Source organism: Dermochelys coriacea, chromosome 4 (assembly GCF_009764565.3).
Source record: "Dermochelys coriacea isolate rDerCor1 chromosome 4, rDerCor1.pri.v4, whole genome shotgun sequence".
NCBI classification, from domain to species: Eukaryota; Metazoa; Chordata; order Testudines; family Dermochelyidae; genus Dermochelys; species Dermochelys coriacea.
Window position 1 is genome coordinate 95,115,802 of NC_050071.1, and position 17,849 is coordinate 95,133,650.

At 44.8% G+C, this 17,849-nt stretch overlaps 1 protein-coding gene across 1 annotated transcript in view; it reads left to right on the forward strand.

Annotated features, from left to right (window-relative positions):
* Positions 1 to 17,849, forward strand: part of CORIN (corin, serine peptidase) — a 324,441-nt gene that overhangs the window by 287,456 nt on the left and 19,136 nt on the right. Inside the window, exon 17 of the mRNA XM_038400915.2 lies at positions 2,335 to 2,457. Coding sequence (XP_038256843.1) covers positions 2,335 to 2,457 — 123 coding nt within the window. The remainder of the gene's footprint in view (positions 1 to 2,334; positions 2,458 to 17,849) is intronic.

The following is a 17,849-nucleotide window of genomic DNA, read 5'->3' on the forward strand; positions in this document are numbered from 1 at the left end:
TCAGGAAATAAATCAGGGGAGACACGGACGTCCGACCAATAGATGGTACAAACAGGACAACACAAGAGTGCTTTCACTTAAAGCTAAACTTTACTTAGTCTCAAGCTCTTATACACACGTCTGCAACAGGTTAGTAAAACACCCCCAAGCCTTGATAATTACCAAAGCTGAGTGTGGCTCTCGAGTGGCACAGCAGCAGCCCATCTGCCGGTGGGGAAAACAAGATGCATCCAGAGGGAGAGTCCAGTCCTGAAGAGTCCCACCATCTCAGACTTTTTTTCCTTATTTATACATTAGTAATAGAATGACATGTCCCTTAAAGCAAACTTGTTAAGTAAGCAGTTTCAATGGTCCAGCAAGAGGTTTCTTCTGATTATCGATTAACCAGGTGTGAGTTTTTCCAGAGTTTTCAGCCTTGAGGCCCATAGACATTCCTGAGGCCCATCCTGCTCTTCTAAAGTGCATGTATTAGCAACTCAACACAATTCTTATCAGGAAGGGTGTGGGATCAAGCTGCCCTCTCTGTGGCACCCAAAAATCCCCTTCCCCTCCTGCCTTGGTTAAACTAAGACTGCTGAATGACCAATTTACAGCCTGCTGACTTGGCTGCTTTTAGCAATAAACCATAGTGGTTTCAGGCACTTTACTGGTTTGCCAAAGTCTCCCCATACAAGGTCATCTAGTCCAACCCCCTGCTCAAAGCAGGACCAATCCCCAACTAAATCATCCCAGCCAGGGCTTTGTCAAGCCTGATCTTGAAAACCTCTAAGGAAGGAGATTCCACCACCTCCCTTGGTAACCCATTCCAGTGCTTCACCACCCTCCCAGTGAAAAAGCTTTTCCTAACATCCAACCTAACCCTCCCACACTACAACTTGAGACCATTACTCCTTGTTCTGTCATCTGGTACCACTGAGAACAGTCTAGGTCCATCCTCTTTGGAACCCCCCTTCAGGTAGTTGAAAGCAGCTATCTAATCCCCCCCTCATTCTTCTATTCTGCAGACTAAACAATCCCAGTTCCCTCAGCCTCTCCTCATAAATCATGTACTCCAGCCCCCTAATCATTTTTGTTGCCCTCCGCTGGACTCTTTCCAATTTTTCCACATCCTTCTTGTAGTGTGGGGCCCAAAACTGGACACAGTACTCCAGATGAGGCCTCACCAATGTTGAATAGAGGGGAATGATCACATCCCTCGATTTGCTGACAATGCCCCTACTTATACAGCCCAAAATGCTGTTAGCCTTCTTGGCAACAAGAGCACACTGTTGACTCATATCCAGCTTCTCGTCCACTATAACCCTTTTCTAGACCCTTTTCTGCAATATTTCAAGAGTGCAAAATCGCCTGAAATGAAATGATAAAATTTAACAAATGATCACTATGTTTACACAGTTTTCATGTTAATGCACAAATGCACCATATCTTTTGAAATCCAAATCCATGAATAATCTTCCTGCTGTTTGAGAATCTGCTAATGTTTTTTTATTAAAAGGCATTTGTATTCTGGGGCAGAACGATCTGATGTTCCCTTAAATTGACCTGCTTGTCTAAAACATAAATCTTTTCATTTTTTTAAACGGCATCTTGTAGAAATTAATTCAGGAGAAAAATGTATAATTTTTTGACCAAGCAGTTGTTGAATCTAGAACCAGGTAAGTACCTGAGGGCTCGATTCTTTGTATAAGTAACCTTACAAAGAAGAGCTTCAAAGAGAGAAATGGAAGTCTTACTTACCAGAAAAAAAAGGGGGGAAAATTGATCTTACCAACCTGCCAAATCTGATTATCTGCTACTTCCATTTAAGAGACTCTATTTTGATATGTTCTGAAATTTTCCTCTCTCTGAGTGGTTCTGTTGATCAGTATGAATAAAATCAATCCATAGTGTGATCATCATTCCTGATTATATCTTGTGGAAGCAATGTGAGCTAAACAGACAAATAGTGGGTAACTGAAAATTGCTTGGAAAGGAAATTTGTGGGAAGAAAAAGCTTGGATGTGATTCTGAGCATGATGACCAGAATGTAATAGTAATGAATAAAGTAGATGTGAAATAATGCTTACATTTTCTGCCACCAGAGAACTTTTGCCATTTCCATTTCCCACTCCCACTTGTTAGAACATTTCTCATGAATAACAGTAAAATGTGAGTAGATCTGACTTTGGCCAAAACCTGTCCCGCAACCATCTGCAGATCTGGAGTATCATTCAATTGCCTGACTTTGGCATAAAAGGGAAGTACTAAAGCACCTTTCCCTCCCATCACTGTAATGTATGGATAGTCAGAGTCAAAGATATTTGAAGATCCATGGACTGTTTTTATTTGTTTCAGGGGGCCGTCTGCAACAAAAATTGTACAAGAAAATGAGCAACTACACCATCAGAAGTGGCTCAATCTGCACTCTGACTGGAAGAATAAAAATGCATCCACATTACCTGCCCTTGTAGTGAAAGGGTAAGGGACAGCTAATGTGTGCTACATATGTGCTTCAGAGAGGTGGATGGAGCTATAGCAATGAAGGATGGTATTTCCATTAGTGAATTTTGTGTTCTGAGTTGGAAAGGTATCTGTGTTTGCATTCACATAAACATATGTATGCATGACATAATGTAAATTTCACAGTAAGGCTAATGTCTCTTACAACTTCACTCTCATTATTCACTCTGATATTCTGCACTGCTTACATGAGTAGAACTGCTTAGGAATTTCCCTAAGAGTTCCATATATTTAAGGAGAACATACTTACATTACTGAGATTGGCCAAGTGTCTGTTTTGCAGGATTGATTTTTACACCAATTTTTATACAACATAAACTCCAGGCTACCACATTAATTTCAACAGAGTTGTAAATCAGCTGAAAATTTGGCCCAGATAGCACAGAGAGGAATAATGATTGTGTAAATGTATGGCCAGTCAGGGTTGAGCAATAATAATGTCTCCTCTTATTTTAAAAAAAGTGTTTGCATGTTTTCCATGGGGGATATTTATCAACAGAACTACATATGGTTCACTGTTTAGTTTTTCGTTGTAGGATTCTGAGCACAATATCCACCCTTCTTCCCCCGTCTCCCATTCTCAAGTTTGAGTTATCTGTTATATTTGATAGCTAGCTAGAAAGTGGTAACCATAATTAAGAAACCATTGAAATATTTAAATATTATGGTCCAAATTCAGTGTAAACTGGAACAACCAACCTGATTGCCTTCTATGATGAGATAACTGGCTCTGTGGATATGGGAAAAGCAGTGGACGTGATATATCTTGACTTTAGCAAAGCTTTTGATACGGTCTCCCACCGTATTCTTGCCAGCAAGTTAAAAAAGTATGGATTGGATGAATGGAGTATAAGGTGGATAGAAAGCTGGCTAGATTGTTGGGCTCAACAGGTAGTGATCAATGGCTTGATGTTTAGTTGGCAGCCGGTATAAAATGGTTGGTTCTGGGGCCAGTTTTGTTCAATATCTTCATTAATGATTTGGATGAAGGGATGGATTGAACCCTCGGCAAGTTCACAGATGACACTAAGCTGGGGGAAGAGGTTGATACACTGGAGGGTAGGGATAGGGTCCAGAGTGACTAGACAAATTGGAGGATTGGACCAAAAGAAATCTGATGAGGTTCAACAAGGACAAGTCCAGAGTCCTGCACTTAGGACGGAAGAATCCCATGTACCGCTACAGGCTGGGGACTGACTGGCTAAGCAGCAGTTCTGCAGAAAAGGACCTGGGGATTACAGTGGATGAGAAGCTGGATATGAGTCAGCAGTGTGCCCTTGTTGCCAAGAAGGCTAACGGCATATTGGGCTGCATTAGTAGGAGCATTGCCAACAGATAGAGGGAAGTGATTATTCCTCTCTATTCGGCACTGGTGAGGCCACATCTGGAGTACTGCATCCAGTTTTAGGCCCCCCACTACAGAAAGGATGTGGACAAATTGGAGAGTCCAGCGAAGGATAACAAAAATGACAAGGGGCCTGGGGCACATGACTTACGAGCAGAGGCTGAGGGAACTGTTTAGTTTGAAGAAGAGAAGAGTGAGGGGGATTTGGTAGCAGCCTTCAACTACCTGAAGGGGGGTTCCAAAGAGGATGAAGCTCGGCCGTTCTCAGTGGGGGCAGATGACAGAACAAGGAGCAATGGTCTCAAGTTGCAGTGGGGGAGGTCTAGGTTGGATATTAGGAAACACTATTTCACTAGGAAGGTGAAGCACTGGAATGGGTTACCTAGGGAGGTGGTGGAATCTCCATCCTTAGAGGTTTTTAAGGCCCGGCTTGACAAAGCCTTGGCTGGGATGATTTAGTTGGTATTGATCTTGCTTTGAGCAGGGGATTGGACTAGATGACCTCCTGAGGTCTCTTTCAACCCTAATCTTCTATGATTCTAACTCTATTCATGTCACTAGAGTTATGCCAGTTTACTTCAGAGCTGGATTTATTTGTGTATTCATCCATTATGGGTATTTATCTCTTCCATCTTTCCAGTGATATATAGAATTTAGTTCCTGACCACTGGTGGCCTGAGTAGGGCCCATGGCCTTTTTGCAACAGAAGTGTTGATTCCAGTAGCCTAGCCAAATTCCCAGTTGAATTACATTGTTTATGTAAAAAAAAATCTTAAATTTTCAAATAGATGCAAGGGTATTTATCATTTTGTCTTTCACCAAAGTGTAATATTGGTGTGCATGGTATACGGCAGTGGTTTTTAACCTTTTTTCATATGTACACCCCTAAAAAATTTCAAATGGAGGTGCAGACCCCTTTGGAAATTCCCAGGGGTCCACAGACCACAGGTTGAAAACCCCTAGTGTACAGTATTTTACTCTTTCTAGAGTATTTTGTGTATAAGTTTAAATTAGACTCGTAGACTTTAAGGCCAAAAGTGACCATCAATAATTTGGCCTTCCATTCTTAGCAAATCCATAGATATAGTAAATAAATATTGAGATCTTCATAGCAATTGGTGTCATTTGTATTTCATCTTATTCAAGATGTCTCTCTCTTATTGACTGGGTTTAATGGTTTGCAGGCACTGTCAGTCATGCACGTGAAATAACTTGACTCATAGTGTGAGTAATCCCATTGAAGTCAATGAACCTTGGACTATGTGACACAAGGAGGCAAATGAACTGTAGAATCAATACAACTGGAAGGGAAATGAGTCTCTTCCTCCAAAAACTTTTCAACAAAAATGTGAACTCTTCAGTTGCATAAACGTTTTCCTTGGAAACTTTCTGGGTTTTCATCAAAAGACCAAAATTCTTTTGGCAAAAAATTCTGTTTAATCTAAAAGCCATTTTCTATCAAATAAGTGTCAACAAAAATCTTTCACCTACCTGGAAGAACCAAGAGAGCTTCACAGAGATTTATTTGCCTTCAGATGTCTGAATTTAGGAATGATCAGATAGTACACCTCAGCTGTTGGGTTAATTAATAAAGAAAGAGGTAGTCTCTAAGCATATGTCTACACTACGAAATTTGGTCAATTTTATAGAAGTCGATTGCGTATGTCCACACTAAGCACATTAAGTCGGCGGAGTGCATCCTCACTACCGTGGCTAGCGTTGACTTTCAGAGGACTGCACTGTGGATAGCTATCTCACAGTTACCGCAGTCTCTGCCGCCCATTGGAATTCTGGGTTAAGCTCCCAGTGCCTGATGGGGCAAAACATTGTCGCGGGTGGTTTTGGGTACATGTCGTCAGTCACCCTTCTCTCCGTGAAAGCAATGGCAGACAATCGTTTTGCACCTTTTTTCCGTGCAGATGCCATACCACAGCAAGCGTGCAGCCCACTCAGCTCAGCAACACTACTGCTGTCGTGGCCTGGGTGCTGCTGGCAGCATACTGTGCAGTAGGACTGCTAACCGTTGTCATACACTGCTTCTGCTGCAACTCTGCTGCTGTTGTCTCAATATTGAATTTCTCCATGTTGTCTGGCATGGGCTCCCAGGTACATGTGTTCTTCCTCGGGAAATGTGCGCGGTGCTAACCATCGTCCTCCACCACTTCCGCTGCAACTCTGCTCTCTTGCTCTCATGAATCCACCTCGCAGGTCCTCATCATCTCTATAAATATCTATTCTCATGGCATCCGTCATCGGCCACTGCTTCCCCTGCAACTCTACTCACCTGCAGATGCCATACCATGGCAAGCATGGAGCCTGCTCAGATCACCAGGGCAGTTATAAGCATTGTAAACACCTTGCGCATTATCCTGCAGTATGTGCAGAACCAGAACCTGCAAAAGCAGGTGAGGAGGTGACGGCAGCACGGTGATGAGGACATGAACACACTTTTCTCTAAAACCGCGTTCCCCCACAATTTGGAGATCATGGTGTTAATGGGGCAGGCTCATGCCGTGGAACGCCGATTCTGGGCCTTGGAAACAAGCACAGACTGGTGGGACTGCATAGTGTTGCGGGTCTGGGATGATGATTCCCAGTGGCTGTGAAACTTTCACATGCATGGCATGGCACTTTCATGGAACTTTGTGACTTGCTTTCCCCTGCCCTAAAGTGCAAGAATACCAAGATGAGAGCACCCCTCACAGTTCACAAGTGAGTGTCGATAGCCCTGTAGAAGCTTGCAACGCCAGACAGCTACCGGTCAGTCAGGAATCAATTTGGAGTGGGAAAATCTACTTTGGGGGCAGCTGCGATCCAAGTAGCCAATGCAATCACTGAGCTGCTGCTATCAAGGGTAGTGACTCTGGGAAATATGCAGGTCATAGTGGATGGCTTTGCTGCAATGGGATTCCCTAACTGTGGTGAGGTGATAGACGGAACGCATATCCCTATCTTGGGACCGGACCACCAGGGCAGCCAGTACATAAACGGCAAGGGGTACTTTTCAATGGTGCTGCAAGCATTGGTGGATCACAAGGGACGTTTCACCGACATCAGTGTGGGATGGCCGGGAAAGGTACATGACGCTCGCATCTTCAGGAACTTTGGTCTGTTTGAACAGCTGCAGGAAGGGACTTACTTCCCAGAAAATAACTGTTGGGGATGTTGAAATGACTATAATTCTCCTTGGGGACCCAGCCTACCCCTTAATGCCATAGCTCATGAAGCCATACACAGGCACCCTCGATAGTAGTAAGGAGCTGTTCAACTATAGGCTGAGCAAGTGCGGAATGGTGGTAGAATGTGCATTTGGATGTTTAAAAGCTCGCTGGTGCAGTTTATTGACTCAGGTTTCAGAGTAGCAGCCGTGTTAGTCTGTATTCGCAAAAAGAAAAGGAGTACTTGTGGCACCTTAGAGACTAACAAATTTATTAGAGCATAAGCTTTCGTGAGCTACAGCTCACTTCATCGGATGCATTTGGTGGAAAAAACAGAGGAGAGATTTATATACACACACACAGAGAACATGAAACAATGGGTTTATCATACACACTGTAAGGAGAGTGATCACTTAAGATAAGCCATCACCAACAGCAGGGGGGGGAAGGAGGAAAACCTTTCATGGTGACAAGCAGGTAGGCTAATTCCAGCAGTTAACAAGAATATCAGAGGAACAGTGGGGGGTGGGGTGGGAGGGAGAAATACCATGGGGAAATAGTTTTACTTTGTGTAATAACTCATCCATTCCCAGTCTCTATTCAAGCCTAAGTTAATTGTATCCAGTTTGCAAATTAATTCCAATTCAGCAGTCTCTCGTTGGAGTCTGTTTTTGAAGCTTTTTTGTTGAAGTATAGCCACTCTTAGGTCTGTGATCGAGTGACCAGAGAGATTGAAGTGTTCTCCAACTGGTTTTTGAATGTTATAATTCTTGACGTCTGATTTGTGTCCATTCATTCTTTTACGTAGAGACTGTCCAGTTTGGCCAATGTACATGGCAGAGGGGCATTGCTGGCACATGATGGCATATATCACATTGGTAGATGCGCAGGTGAACGAGCCTCTGATAGTGTGGCTGATGTGATTAGGCCCTATGATGGTATCCCCTGAATAGATATGTGGACAGAGTTGGCAACGGGCTTTGTTGCAAGGATAGGTTCCTGGGTTAGTGGTTCTGTTGTGTGGTGTGTGGTTGCTGCTGAGTATTTGCTTCAGACTGGGGGGCTGTCTGTAAGCAAGGACTGGTCTGTCTCCCAAGATCTGAGAGAGCGATGGCTCGTCCTTCAGGATAGGTTGTAGATCCTTGATGATGCGTTGGAGGGGTTTTAGTTGGGGGCTGAAGGTGATGGCTAGTGGCGTTCTGTTGTTTTCTTTGTTGGGCCTGTCCTGTAGTAGGTGACTTCTGGGTACTCTTCTGGCTCTGTCAATCTGTTTCTTCACTTCAGCAGGTGGGTACTGTAGTTGTAGGAATGCATGATAGAGATCTTGTAGGTGTTTGTCTCTGTCTGAGGGGTTGGAGCAAATGCGGTTATATCGTAGCGCTTGGCTGTAGACAATGGATCGAGTGGTATGATCTGGATGAAAGCTAGAGGCATGTAGGTAGGAATAGCGGTCAGTAGGTTTCCGATATAGGGTGGTGTTTATGTGACCATCGCTTATTAGCACTGTAGTGTCCAGGAAGTGGATCTCTTGTGTGGACTGGTCCAGGCTGAGGTTGATGGTGGGATGGAAATTGTTGAAATCATGGTGGAATTCCTCAAGAGCTTCTTTTCCATGGGTCCAGATGATGAAGATGTCATCAATGTAGCGCAAGTAGAGTAGGGGCATTAGGGGACGAGAGCTGAGGAAGCGTTGTTCTAAGTCAGCCATAAAAATGTTGGCATACTGTGGGGCCATGCGGGTACCCATCGCAGTGCCGCTGATTTGAAGGTATACATTGTCACCAAATGTGAAATAGTTATGGGTCAGGACAAAGTCACAAAGTTCTGCCACCAGGTTAGCCGTGACAGTATCGGGGATACTGTTCCTGACGGCTTGTAGTCCATCTTTGTGTGGAATGTTGGTGTAGAGGGCTTCTACATCCATAGTGGCTAGGATGGTGTTTTTAGGAAGATCACCAATGGACTGTAGTTTCCTCAGGAAATCGGTGGTGTCTCGAAGATAGCTGGGAGTGCTGGTAACGAAGGGCCTGAGGAGGGAGTCTATATAGCCAGACAATCCTGCTGTCAGGGTGCCAATGCCTGAGATGATGGGGCGTCCAGGATTTCCAGGTTTATGGATCTTGGGTAGCAGATAGAATACCCCAGGTCCTGGCTCCAGGGGTGTGTCTGTGCGGATTTGTTCTTGTGCTTTTTCAGGGAGTTTCTTGAGCAAATGCTGTAGTTTCTTTTGGTAACTCTCAGTGGGATCAGAGGGTAATGGCTTGTAGAAAGTGGTGTTGGAGAGCTGCCTAGTAGCCTCTTGTTCATACTCTGACCTATTCATGATGACGACAGCACCTCCTTTGTCAGCCTTTTTGATTATGATGTCAGAGTTGTTTCTGAGGCTGTGGATGGCACTGTGTTCTGCATGGCTGAGGTAACACTTCAATCTCTCTGGTCACTCGATCACAGACCTAAGAGTGGCTATACTTCAACAAAAAAGCTTCAAAAACAGACTCCAACGAGAGACTGCTGAATTGGAATTAATTTGCAAACTGGATACAATTAACTTAAGCTTGAATAGAGACTGGGAATGGATGAGTTATTACACAAAGTAAAACTATTTCCCCATGGTATTTCTCCCTCCCACCCCACCCCCCACTGTTCCTCTGATATTCTTGTTAACTGCTGGAATTAGCCTACCTGCTTGTCACCATGAAAGGTTTTCCTCCTTCCCCCCCCTGCTGTTGGTGATGGCTTATCTTAAGTGATCACTCTCCTTACAGTGTGTATGATAAACCCATTGTTTCATGTTCTCTGTGTGTGTGTATATAAATCTCTCCTCTGTTTTTTCCACCAAATGCATCCGATGAAGTGAGCTGTAGCTCACGAAAGCTTATGCTCTAATAAATTTGTTAGTCTCTAAGGTGCCACAAGTACTCCTTTTCTTTTTGCGAATACAGACTAACACGGCTGCTACTCTGAAACCTGTGATTATGCAATGCACTGAATTTAGCCGTATAGAGTGGAAATCTGTCAACTTCATGAAAAAACTCGCACAGATACAGACAGACATCATCTTCCTCTCCAAATTCAAACAGATGGACATCATACCGAAAGGACTGAAGGTAAAAAATCCATTACAATCTACATACCACACAGACTATGCTGACAGCTTGTGCCACACACTCTCAAGGAAACTGCGGAACCACCTGATCAACATCCTCTACAGCAAACAGGGAAAGATTAAGAATGAGCTCTCAAAACTGGATACTCTCATAAAGAACCAACCTTCCACACAAACTTCCTCGTGGCTGGACTTTACAAAAACTAGACAAGCCATTTACAAAACACACTTTGATTCTCTACAAAAGAAAAAGGACACTAAGCTATCTAAACTACTATATGCCTCAAGGGGCCACAACAATGGTTCCCGTAACCCACCCAGCAATATTGTTAATCTATCCAACTATACTCTTAGCCCAGCGGAAGAATCTGTCCTATCTCGGGGCCTCTCCTTTTGCCCCTCCACCCCCACGAACATGATACAGTTCTGTGGTGACCTAGAATCCTATTTTCGACGTCTCAGACTCAAGGAATATTTCCAACACACCTCTGACCAACATATTAACCCACAGAGACCTTCCTGCCAACACTACAAAAAGAAGGATTCTAGGTGGACTCCTCCTGAAGGTCGAAACAGCAGCCTGGATTTCTACATAGACTGCTTCCGCCGACGTGCACGAGCTGAAATTGTGGAAAAGCAGCATCGCTTACCCCATAACCTCAGCCATGCAGAACACAGTGCCATCCACAGCCTCAGAAACAACTCTGACATCATAATCAAAAAGGCTGACAAGGGAGGTGCTGTCGTCATCATGAATAGGTCAGAGTATGAACAAGAGGCTACTAGGCAGCTCTCCAACACCACTTTCTACAAGCCATTACCCTCTGATCCCACTGAGAGTTACCAAAAGAAACTACAGCATTTGCTCAAGAAACTCCCTGAAAAAGCACAAGAACAAATCCGCACAGACACACCCCTGGAGCCAGGACCTGGGGTATTCTATCTGCTACCCAAGATCCATAAACCTGGAAATCCTGGACGCCCCATCATCTCAGGCATTGGCACCCTGACAGCAGGATTGTCTGGCTATGTAGACTCCCTCCTCAGGCCCTTCGTTACCAGCACTCCAAGCTATCTTCGAGACACCACCGATTTCCTGAGGAAACTACAGTCCATTGGTGATCTTCCTAAAAACACCATCCTAGCCACTATGGATGTAGAAGCCCTCTACACCAACATTCCACACAAAGATGGACTACAAGCCGTCAGGAACAGTATCCCCGATACTGTCACGGCTAACCTGGTGGCAGAACTTTGTGACTTTGTCCTGACCCATAACTATTTCACATTTGGTGACAATGTATACCTTCAAATCAGCGGCACTGCGATGGGTACCCGCATGGCCCCACAGTATGCCAACATTTTTATGGCTGACTTAGAACAACGCTTCCTCAGCTCTCGTTCCCTAATGCCCCTACTCTACTTGCGCTACATTGATGACATCTTCATCATCTGGACCCATGGAAAAGAAGCTCTTGAGGAATTCCACCATGATTTCAACAATTTCCATCCCACCATCAACCTCAGCCTGGACCAGTCCACACAAGAGATCCACTTCCTGGACACTACGGTGCTAATAAGCGATGGTCACATAAACACCACCCTATATCGGAAACCTACTGACCGCTATTCCTACCTACATGCCTCTAGCTTTCATCCAGATCATACCACTCGATCCATTGTCTACAGCCAAGCGCTACGATATAACCGCATTTGCTCCAACCCCTCAGACAGAGACAAACACCTACAAGATCTCTATCATGCATTCCTACAACTACAGTACCCACCTGCTGAAGTGAAGAAACAGATTGACAGAGCCAGAAGAGTACCCAGAAGTCACCTACTACAGGACAGGCCCAACAAAGAAAACAACAGAACGCCACTAGCCATCACCTTCAGCCCCCAACTAAAACCCCTCCAATGCATCATCAAGGATCTACAACCTATCCTGAAGGACGAGCCATCGCTCTCTCAGATCTTGGGAGACAGACCAGTCCTTGCTTACAGACAGCCCCCCAATCTGAAGCAAATACTCAGCAGCAACCACACACCACACAACAGAACCACTAACCCAGGAACCTATCCTTGCAACAAAGCCCGTTGCCAACTCTGTCCACATATCTATTCAGGGGATACCATCATAGGGCCTAATCACATCAGCCACACTATCAGAGGCTCGTTCACCTGCGCATCTACCAATGTGATATATGCCATCATGTGCCAGCAATGCCCCTCTGCCATGTACATTGGCCAAACTGGACAGTCTCTACGTAAAAGAATGAATGGACACAAATCAGACGTCAAGAATTATAACATTCAAAAACCAGTTGGAGAACACTTCAATCTCTCTGGTCACTCGATCACAGACCTAAGAGTGGCTATACTTCAACAAAAAAGCTTCAAAAACAGACTCCAACGAGAGACTGCTGAATTGGAATTAATTTGCAAACTGGATACAATTAACTTAGGCTTGAATAGAGACTGGGAATGGATGAGTTATTACACAAAGTAAAACTATTTCCCCATGGTATTTCTCCCTCCCACCCCACCCCCCACTGTTCCTCTGATATTCTTGTTAACTGCTGGAATTAGCCTACCTGCTTGTCACCATGAAAGGTTTTCCTCCTTCCCCCCCCTGCTGTTGGTGATGGCTTATCTTAAGTGATCACTCTCCTTACAGTGTGTATGATAAACCCATTGTTTCATGTTCTCTGTGTGTGTGTATATAAATCTCTCCTCTGTTTTTTCCACCAAATGCATCCGATGAAGTGAGCTGTAGCTCACGAAAGCTTATGCTCTAATAAATTTGTTAGTCTCTAAGGTGCCACAAGTACTCCTTTTCTTTTATTGACTCAGTTAGACCTCAGCGCAACCAATATTTCCATTGTTATTGCTCCTTGCTGTGTGCTTCACAATATCTGTGGGAGTAAGGGGGAGACGTTTATGGTGGGGTGGGAGGTTGAGGAAAATCTCCTGGCCACTGATTACACGCAGCCAGACACCAGGATGATTAGAAGAGCACAGCTGAGCGTGCTGCGCATCAGAGAAGCTTTGAAAACCAGTTTCATGACTGGCCAGGCTACGGTGTGACAGTTCTGTTTGTTTCTCCTTGATGAAAACCCGCCCCCTTGGTTCACTCTACTTCCCTGTAAGCCAACCACTCTTCCCCCTTTGATCACCGCTTGCAGAGGCAATAAAGTCATTGTTGTTTCAAAATCATGCATTCTTTATTAATTCATCACACAAATAGGGGGATAACTGCCAAGGTAGCCTGGGTGGGGTGGTGGATGAGGGTAGGAGGGAAGGACAAGGCCACACTGCACTTCAAAATTTTTTGAATGCTAGCTTTCTGTTGCTTGGGCAGTCCTCTGGAGTGGAGTGGGTCTGTGCCTGGAGCAGCACCCCCCCCATGTTCTGGGGTGTTTGGGTGAGAAGGCTATGGAAAAAATTTTGAAGGAGAAATTAATTAAGGACATTGAAGTCATAGAATCATAGAATCATAGAATATCAGGGTTGGAAGGGACCCCAGAAGGTCATCTAGTCCAACCCCCTGCTCAAAGCAGGACCAAGTCCCAGTTAAATCATCCCAGCCAGGGCTTTGTCAAGCCTGACCTTAAAAACCTCTAAGGAAGGAGATTCTACCACCTCCCTAGGTAACGCATTCCAGTGTTTCACCACCCTCTTAGTGAAAAAGTTTTTCCTAATATCCAATCTAAACCTCCCCCATTGCAACTTGAGACCATTACTCCTCGTTCTGTCATCTGCTACCATTGAGAACAGTCTAGAGCCATCCTCTTTGAAACCCCCTTTCAGGTAGTTGAAAGCAGCTATCAAATCCCCCCTCATTCTTCTCTTCTGCAGACTAAACAATCCCAGCTCCCTCAGCCTCTCCTCATAAGTCATGTGCTCTAGACCCCTAATCATTTTCGTTGCCCTTCGTTGTACTCTTTCCAATTTATCCACATCCTTCCTGTAGTGTGGGGCCCAAAACTGGACACAGTACTCCAGATGAGGCCTCACCAGTGTCGAATAGAGGGGAACGATCACGTCCCTCGATCTGCTCGCTATGCCCCTACTTATACATCCCAAAATGCCATTGGCCTTCTTGGCAACAAGGGCACACTGCTGACTCATATCCAGCTTCTCGTCCACTGTCACCCCTAGGTCCTTTTCCGCAGAACTGCTGCCGAGCCATTCGGTCCCTAGTCTGTAGCGGTGCATTGGATTCTTCCATCCTAAGTGCAGGACCCTGCACTTATCCTTATTGAACCTCATTAGATTTCTTTTGGCCCAATCCTCCAATTTGTCTAGGTCCTTCTGTATCCTATCCCTCCCCTCCAGCGTATCTACCACTCCTCCCAGTTTAGTATCATCCGCAAATTTGCTGAGAGTGCAATCCACACCATCCTCCGGATCATTTATGAAGATATTGAACAAAACGGGCCCCAGGACCGACCCCTGGGGCACTCCACTTGACACCGGCTGCCAACTAGACATGGAGCCATTGATCACTACCCGTTGAGCCCGACAATCTAGCCAGCTTTCTACCCACCTTATAGTGCATTCATCCAGCCCATACTTCCTTAACTTGCTGACAAGAATGCTGTGGGAGACCGTGTCAAAAGCTTTGCTAAAGTCAAGAAACAATACATCCACTGCTTTCCCTTCATCCACAGAACCAGTAATCTCATCATAAAAGGCGATTAGATTAGTCAGGCATGACCTTCCCTTGGTGAATCCATGCTGACTGTTCCTGATCACTTTCCTCTCCTCTAAGTGCTTCAGGATTGATTCTTTGAGGACCTGCTCCATGATTTTTCCAGGGACTGAGGTGAGGCTGACTGGCCTGTAGTTCCCAGGATCCTCCTTCTTCCCTTTTTTAAAGATGGGCACTACATTAGCCTTTTTCCAGTCATCCGGGACTTCCCCCGTTCGCCACGAGTTTTCAAAGATAATGGCCAAGGGCTCTGCAATCACAGCCGCCAATTCCTTCAGCACTCTCGGATGCAATTCGTCCGGCCCCATGGACTTGTGCATGTCCAGCTTTTCTAAATAGTCCCTAACCACCTCTATCTCTACAGAGGGCTGGCCATCTCTTCCCCATTTTGTGTTGCCCAGCACAGCAGTCTGGGAGCTGACCTTGTTAGTGAAAACAGAGGCAAAAAAAGCATTGAGTACATTAGCTTTTTCCACATCCTCTGTCACTAGCTTGCCTCCCTCATTCAGTAAGGGGCCCACACTTTCCTTGGCTTTCTTCTTGTTGCCAACATACCTGAAGAAACCCTTCTTGTTACTCTTGACATCTCTTGCTAGCTGCAGCTCCAGGTGCGATTTGGCCCTCCTGATATCTTTCCTACATGCCCGAGCAATATTTTTATACTCTTCCCTGGTCATATGTCCAACCTTCCACTTCTTGTAAGCTTCTTTTTTATGTTTAAGATCCGCTAGGATTTCACCATTAAGCCAAGCTGGTCGCCTGCCATATTTACTATTCTTTCGACTCATCGGGATGGTTTGTCCCTGTAACCTCAACAGGGATTCCTTGAAATACAGCCAGCTCTCCTGGACTCCCTTCCCTTTCATGTTAGTCCCCCAGGGGATCCTGGCCATCTGTTCCCTGAGGGAGTCAAAGTCTGCTTTCCTGAAGTCCAGGGTCCGTATCCTGCTGCTTACCTTTCTTCCCTGCGTCAGGATCCTGAACTCAACCAACTCATGGTCACTGCCTCCCAGATTCCTATCCACTTTTGCTTCCCCCACTAATTCTACCCGGTTTGTGAGCAGCAGGTCGAGAAAAGCGCTCCCCCTAGTTGGCTCCCCTAGCACTTGCACCAGGAAATTGTCCCCTACGCTTTCCAAAAACTTCCTGGATTGTCTATGCACCGCTGTATTGCTCTCCCAGCAGATATCAGGAAAATTAAAGTCACCCATGAGAATCAGGGCATGCGATCTAGTAGCTTCCGTGAGTTGCCGGAAGAAAGCCTCATCCACCTCATCCCCCTGGTCCGGTGGTCTATAGCAGACTCCCACCATGACATCACTCTTGTTGCACACACTTCTAAACTTAATCCAGAGACACTCAGGTTTTTCCACAGTCAATGGTAAATGGGACAAAATACAACATGGTTTTACAAAAGGTAGATCGTGCCAAACCAACCTAATCTCCTTTTTTGAAAAGGTAACAGATTTTTTAGGTAAAGGAAATGCAGTGGATCTAATTTACCTAGATTTCAGTAAGGCATTTGATACCGTGCCACATGGGGAATTATTAGTTAAATTGGAGAAGATGGGGATCAATATGAACATCAAAAGGTGGATAAGGAATTGGTTAAAGGGGAGACTGCAACGGGTCCTACTGAAAGGCGAACTGTCAGGTTGGAGGGAGGTTACCAGTGGAGTTCCTCAGGGATCGGTTTTGGGACCAATCTTATTTAATCTTTTTATTACTGACCTTGGCACAAAAAGTGGCAGTGTGCTAATAAAGTTTGCAGATGATACAAAGCTGGGAGGTATTGCCAATTCAGAGAAGGATCGGGATATTATACAGGAGGATCTGGATGACCTTGTAAACTGGAGTAATAGTAATAGGATGCAATTTAATAGTGAGAAGTGAAAGGTTATGCATTTAGGGATTAATAACAAGAATTTTAGTTATAAATTGCGGACGCATCAATTAGAAGTAATGGAAGAGGAGAAGGACCTTGGAGTATTGGTTGATCATAGGATGACTATGAGCTGCCAATGTGATATGGCTGTGAAAAAAGCTAATGCGGTTTTGGGATGCATCAGGAGAGGCATTTCCAGTAGGGATAAGGAGGTTTTAGTACCATTATAGAAGGCACTGGTGAGACCTCACCTAGAATACTGTGTGCAGTTCTGGTCTCCCATGTTTAAAAAGGATGAATTCAAGCTGGAGCAGGTACAGAGAAGGGCTACTAGGATGATCCGAGGAATGGAAAACTTGTCTTATGAAAGGAGACTTAAGGAGCTTGGCTTCTTTAGCCTAACTAAAAGAAGGTTGAGGGGAGATATGATTGCTCTCTATAAATATATCAGAGGGATAAATACAGGAGAGGGAGAGGAATTATTTCAGCTCAGCACCAATGTGGACACAAGAACAAATGGGTATAAACTGGCCACCAGGAACTTTAGACTTGAAATCAGACAAAGGTTTTTAACCATCAGAGGAGTGAAATTTTGGAATAGCCTTCCAAGGGAAGCAGTGGGGGCAAAAGATCTATCTGGTTTTAAGATTCTGCTTGATAAGTTTATGGAGGAGATGGTATGATGGGATAATGGGATTTTGGTAAGTAATTGATCTTTAAATATTCAGGGTAAATAGGCCAAATCCCCTGAGATGGGATATTAGATGGATGGGATCTGTGTTACTACAGAAAATTCTTTCCTGGGTATCTGGCTGGTGAATCTTGCCCATATGCTCAGGGTTTAGCTGATTGCCATATTTGGGGTTGGGAAGGAATTTTCCTCCAGGGCAGATTGGAGAGGCCCTGGAGGTTTTTCACCTTCCTCTGTTGCATGGGGCATGGTTGACTTGAGGGAGGCTTCTCTGCTCCTTGAAGTCTTTAAACCATGATTTAAGGACTTCAATAGCTCAGACATGGGTGAGGTTTTTCATAGGAGTGGGTGGGTGAGATTCTGTGGCCTGTGCTGTGCAGGAGGTCGGACTAGATGATCAGAATGGTCCCTTCTGACCTTAGTATCTATGAATCTATGAAACTTGGGG